Source organism: Octodon degus, unplaced genomic scaffold, assembly GCF_000260255.1.
Source record: "Octodon degus isolate 3935 unplaced genomic scaffold, OctDeg1.0 scaffold00037, whole genome shotgun sequence".
NCBI classification, from domain to species: Eukaryota; Metazoa; Chordata; class Mammalia; order Rodentia; family Octodontidae; genus Octodon; species Octodon degus.
In genome coordinates this window covers 9,406,670-9,412,895 of record NW_004524613.1, presented here as the reverse complement: position 1 = coordinate 9,412,895, position 6,226 = coordinate 9,406,670, and the positions used below count along the sequence as shown (strand labels likewise).

General features: G+C 59.9%; 1 protein-coding gene across 1 annotated transcript; it reads right to left on the bottom strand.

Annotated features, from left to right (window-relative positions):
• Nucleotides 1-317: 317 nt before the first annotated feature.
• Nucleotides 318-5,096, bottom strand: Slc32a1 (solute carrier family 32 member 1). Its single transcript, XM_004630902.1, has 2 exons — nt 4,445-5,096; nt 318-2,220 (listed from the first exon to the last, which is right to left on the bottom strand). The coding sequence occupies exons 1-2, from the start codon at nt 4,832-4,834 to the stop codon at nt 1,033-1,035; spliced, it is 1,578 nt and encodes a 525-aa protein (XP_004630959.1). The 5' UTR covers nt 4,835-5,096; the 3' UTR covers nt 318-1,032.
• Nucleotides 5,097-6,226: the final 1,130 nt, after the last annotated feature.

Here is a 6,226-nt window from a genome sequence, read left to right as displayed (position 1 = left end):
CTCAGGTCGACACCAGGGGAGAAATTCCTAGCCAACTGTTGTGGTGGCTGATGGGCAGCCACCGTTTACTCCTTCCTTTTGGCAATACCTAGAGAGCCTCCCCTGGGTGCAAACCCAACCTCAGAGCTCCCCGGGACTCTCCTGCTCTTCTTTAAGCAGAGCTGCAGCAGCTCCACTCTCTCCCTTCTTGTTTCACCACAGGCACGCGCGCGCGCGCACACACACACCGGTTCCCCAGCCGCCCACTTCGCGGGTCGCGGCTGCTGAGAGTCCCCGCTGCTGCTGCGAACTCGCACAACTGACTCCAGAACACGAACGCCTTTGTTTCTTCTTTATTTGCGGATATAGTTATGTACCGCACTCTAAATTAGAGATAGATTTTTTCTGATATACATTTCATCTGATTCACCACGAGCACACCACACGCACAGTAGGACAATTCCACAACCTGATAAATTGCACAAGATGAATTTGGATTCCTGAAAACCGGCAGGCAAACCGGCACCGCCGCGGCTTCTCCCGGCTACGCCGAAGGAAATCGCCCGCGCACAATGGATTTCCCGGTCAGCCTTTCAGGCTGCAAGGTAGCAATGCCTCGGGAATGGGAAGCGCTCTTGCTGGGAATGGCTGGACGCTGGAGATTCTGAGCACTGAATGGCTGTGAAATGTCCCCCCAAGGTCAAGTTTCCGCGCCTGCGAGCTGCGCCCCTTCTCCCTCCCTTCCCATCCCCTGGGTGACTGGAACCCAAGTGTCGGGGCCCTCCTGGAAGGGCAGAAACCCCCGCCCGCAAATGCTCCCCGCCTCCCCTCAAAACCAGGGTGTTGTGGAAAAGAAAGGACAACATAAACGCAGACGCGATGGATCGTGGGTCCCTATCCCCTCCCACCCACCCCAGTCCCCGAATAATCAGAACCTAGGAACCGGAGATGTTGAAAGCTTGGCTTCCCAAGCGCTGCGGCACAGCGCGCGGGGCTGGTGGGGGAGGGGAGCTGGCGGGGCGCGCAGGGGAGCCGACTGCTCACTCTCCCGCCCTAGTCCTCCGCGTTGGTTCGGTAGGCCTCGATGAGGCCCTCCAGGGAATGCACGAAGCCGGACACACTGCAGATGCCGCCGATGACGAAGATGGCAACGTCGAAGAAGACTTGGTGCCACAGCAGCTTGCGCCAGAGCAGGCGCAGGTGGAAGAGGCTCGGCAGCAGGAAGCAAAGGCCCGCGCCCGTGAGGCTGCCGGTGAGGCCCATGAGCAGCGCGAAGTGGGGCACGTAGATGGCCATGAGCAGCGTGAAGACGACCAGCGCGCAGCGCAGCGTCAGCCCCCAGGACTTGAGGCGCCCGTCACCTCCGTAGCAGGCGGGGAAGAAGGCGCGGCTGCCTTCCTGGAAGAGCGACTTCTCCAGCACCTCCACAGCAGCGAAGAAGGGCAGAGGGTAGGACAAGAGCGCCTTGGCCACCAGAAAGATGTTGACTACGGCGCGGATGGAGCCGGGCAGGTTATCCGTGATGACTTCCTTGGTCTCGTCCGCCCAGGTGAGGTAGGCGACGAGCGCGAAGAGGCCCTTGAGCACGCAGGCGGCGATGTGCGTCCAGTTCATCATGCAGTGGAACTCGCTGGGCTGCTGCATGTTACCCTCCAGCGAGGGCAGGAAGATCTGCGACGTGTAGCTGAACACAATGATGCCGATGGAGATGGGGAACTTCTTGACGTCGATATAGAACTTGACCTTCTCCCAGGCCCAGTCGCGCGCCCGCGACAGACAGTAAGCGATGACCAATATATTGATGACGAAGTGGGCCAGCGTGCACAGCAGGCTAAACTTCGACACGGCCTTGAGGTTCTTTAGGAAGGCGCAGGGAAGCAGCACAGCCGTGGCGATAATAGACCAGGACTTCTGTGACACAGGCAGCCCGGGGAAGCTGTTGTACATGAGGTTGCCGCTCACCACCACGTACAAGATGCATGTCATCACCAGCTCGATGATCTGCGCCACATTGACCACGCGGCCTCCCAGCGTGGGGAAGCGCGGCGCGCAGCACGCGTTGGCGATTGCCACGTAAGAGTCCCGCACGCGCACCACCTCGCCGTCCTCATTTTCCTCGTACAGGCACGCGATGAGGATCTTGCCGGTGTAGCAGCACACCACGGCGGCGAAGATGATGAGGAACAACCCCAGGTACCCGCCGTGTAGGATGGCGTAGGGTAGGCCCAGTACGAACATGCCCTGCGGAGCGGAGAGGCAACCAATGGGGGCGCTCATTCGAGGCAGCCGGGAAGACCCTGGGGCTGTGGCTTAAAACTACCACAAGGGGGCGATAAGGGTGCTAAGGGAAGGGTAAGACTAAGCCACCCACCCAGGAAGGAAGATAAAAGGTAGGCTGGAATGCGGGTGAAAGCGGGCCTAACCGAGAGTCTGATGGAATGTGGAGTCCAAAGAAAAAAAGGAGGTGTTTAAGGTTGAAATTGAAAGAGGAAAAAAAAAAAAGATTGAAGCTGAGAAGGGAAGCTGGGCTGATGGCTGGAAGATAGGGAGGGGATGAGAGCAGGGGCAATGCGGAGGTACTTAGGGGTGAGTCCTGAGGATGGAACCAGAAGTGGACATGGGAAAGGTCTAGAAGGAGTTTGATGGAAAAAGGGCGCTTAAAAACGCAGCTGGGCCTAAGCGGGCATGGGATTTAAGGTGGGCTGGAGTGGGGCACACACTAACGACGGAGGCATGGGTGTCTAAGGGCTGCAAAGGAGCCGTTAAGGGCTGCAGTGGGAGGAAAAGGAAATGGTGTAGAAAGGAAGTGGGGCTGAAAGTGTGGTGAAGCCAGGATCGGAGGCAGTGTGACCTTGCTTTGGAAGTGCAGGTGCTTTGCGGATTGGAGTGTAAGGGTTTCGAGAAAGTAGGGTCGGAAATACACTCTTAGGACCAGGCTGGAGCTGTGTTGGGGGCCAGGGCAAGCCCTAAGGAAGGGAACTAAGCGGGACTGAGAGGCTAGTACGAGGGGGAGCCTACCTACCCAGAAAGCCCGAGCACCGCGGGAAAGCAAAATCAAGCTAAGGTCTAGATCCAAAGCTGTGGGGCTGCGGGCCAGGCGGTAGAAGTGTGGCGTAGAATCACATGGGGGGAGAAAAGATAACGAAATCCGGGGTCCTGGAGGCTTGTGCGCCCCCAGCCTACTTCTCTGGCCTCTCTCCCGGCCTCTAGAATAGGGCCTTAAAAGATACGGGGGGGGGGATCCATTTGGCGCGTGCGGGTGCGGGGTCCCCAACCAATTAATGCTTATTAATGCCCTCTCACCGGGACCTGGAGCGGGAGGAGCCTCAGGTCGGGCGGCCTAGTAGGAGACCGGGACACCCGAGTAGGAGTCCGCTGAGCCTGGCGCCCGGAGTAACTGCTGCGGCCTTTGCCACCCGGGAATTTACTGCGCTTCAACGACTGAGCACTGCGGGAATACCGCGGAGCCAGGTTGAAAAGCCAGAGGGGCACCTAATGCCCAAGACTCCTCCATCCCTGAAGTTGCGACCTGCCAGCCCCTGCTGGCTCCCAGGATCGTTTTGAGGACTCCAGAGCCTTTATGGCGAGGTCCGACCCACACACCCCCTCCGCAAGGGGGGGTGGATGGAGTGAGGGGGGCGGGGAGTAGACTTGGAGGGCCTAAAGCCAAGAGCTGTCCTAAGCCCCAGGTCCCGGCTTCACCAGGGTCATGAGGAGGCATTTTGCGGCGCAGCCGGGATTTCGGGAGAGAAGGGCAAATTTGTGCGCACTACTTAGCCCAGAGCCTCGCAGACCATATGGGCTGATGTGGGCACCCCGTGTGCGTTCGTGTGCATAAATGCCAGTATGTCTCTAACAGGGTTGCATCTGGGACAGCAGAGGGTGTATTGTCTGCACGAGTGTGCACGTGTTGTGTTCAAATGAGTGTGTGCATTTGTTGTACAAAGGTACTTGCTGCTGAGTGTAGGGTTGCATACGGGTGTACTTGGGGATAATTCTGTGGTCTATAAATAGAAGCGTGTCGTGCGCGTGTTTTTACGTGGGGAGGGGTTGTGGGCCTGTGCTTTATGCGCGTGTCAGAGGAGGAGACTCCTAGTTTAGCTATTTACCCTCTCTTTTGCCTAAAATGCAGCTATGACTCCATTCCGGAATTCAAGATGTTATTCATCTCCAATCCTGATTTTCTTTCTCCTTCTTCCCTCCTGTTCTCCCTTACTACCCCCCACCCCGTGTGCCTTTCTCTCTATTTCTGCAGGGTCTATCTAGGACTAGGGTCTCCCTGCCCTGCAGCTGGGGTGCTGAGAGAGGGCGCGACTTTGGGCGCGAAACACCGCCTGAGGGCGTAGATCCGGGAGGATGGCCTGAAGAGATAGATCAGAGGGGGAGATAGCTGCGTAGGGGAATAGCCCGGCCCTCAGCGGGGCTGGAGCTAAGGGATGGAGAAGCTGGGAATCCCCGCGCTCACCTGAATGGCGTTGGTCACGTTCCAGCCCGCTTCCCACGCGGTGATCTTGGGTTTGTCGTGGCCCCCGAACTCGCCCCCGGCCCCCATGCCCTGGTCTTTAGAGCCTGAGGGCGGCAGGGGAGCGCCTCCGCGCTGGTAATGGATGTCCCCTTCGACGGGCGGTTCTGCGCCCTCCTCTCCGCCGGGCTCGCCCTCGGCTTTCAGGATGTCCATCTGCAGGCCCTGACGGTGCTCAAAGTCGAGGTCGTCGCAGTGCGCGAAGCCCACCGCCTCCTCGTCCGTGGCCGCCTGAAAACCCATCCTGGCAAACATGCCGCTCACCTTGGCCTGGGACTTGTTGGACACGGATGTGGCCACATTGGACAGCTTGCTGCGGAGCAGGGTGGCCATGGCGGCGGCAGGACCAGAGGAAAGGACAGAAGGGGCCGAGGACGCGGCTGACGCGCGTCAAGACAGCGAGGCCCGGGGCCGTGAGGCCGCTATCTCCGCTTGCTGTCCCCACTGCGCCGCGGGACGCGCTGGCTCATGACCCGCTAGAGTGCCGCTCGAGGCTCGGGGCTCGCTCAGGGCCGGACCCGGTGGGCTAGCAGCGGGCCCGGCGGAGCGGCGGCGGCAGAGGCTAGAGCACTGCGGAGCTGCGCGGGGCGCGGGCTGGGCTGCGGAGGGCGACGGCGGCGTCAGAGCCGCTACGCGAGGCTGGCGCGGCACCCCCACCCGAGCGCAGCCCAATGCGCGCCCGCCTCTAGCAGTCAGGCGGGGCGGGGGTGGAGGTTGGAGAGGGGAAACACCCTGAGGCCGGGGGCGTAAGGAGGGGGCAAGGGGAAAAGAAAGGTGGCCCGAAAGAATTCTGAAGTGAGGTGGGGGCAGGAGAACGGTACCCTTGGGAAAAAGGCTAGAGGAAGCGCGCGAAAGGAAGCGCGGCGCGCGGGGTGGGGGGCTCCTAGTGCTGCATTTCTGGAGGAGGTGCTAAGCTCCGGCCCAGGCCCTTCCCACTTAACGCCGTAGGGAGGGAGGGGTTGGGGGTGGGCAGATTCTTGCGGTCTCCCGCCCCGGGACCAACCTTCCAGAGTCCGGTAGCAGCAAGCACCAGATCCTCTGGCTATGGACTAATCCAGGAGGTCGGAAAACCAGCGGGACAGAATTGCCTGTCTTTGACGGAGTCGGGAGCGGACCGTCTAGGCGTCGGTTTGTCTCGCTGGCACCTGTCATTCTCACTTAAACCTGGCCCAAGTCCGCCTTGGAGGCAGAGTGCTGGATTCGGATCGCTCTCCAGGATGCTAAGCCCGGAGCCAGATCACCTGGGATCACCTGGGCTGTTTCTTCCGCCTATCCGCAGAGGCCGTGACAGAAGCGATTCGGCAGATCGCTCGCCACCAACCGCTCTCTAACTGTGTGCCGAATGGAGGCGAAAGGTTGGCTTTTCGCTGGGGGGTTGGGGGCTGGAAGGAAGCAAGACTCTAAAGACACCCCTTGGGAGGTTCTTGGCGGGTCTGCTAACGCCTAAGCTTGAGAGGGGCGCTGGGGGTGTCCGAAAGAAAGGTTCGCAGCGCTCCGGACCTGGGCAAGGAGGTGCGCCTTGAGCTCCGCTGCTGCTCATGTCGCTGCCCCTCAGGCTGAAGGGCCTGAACGCTTTCTGCTGAGAGAGAGAGAGAGAGAGAGAGAGAGAGAGAGAGAGAGAGAGAGAGAGAGAGAATGAATTGGACAGAGATCCAGAGACAAAGACAAACATGGCATCAGTTACTGCTGGAGACTGCATCTGTGTGAACTCCGAGAGCTAAAGCG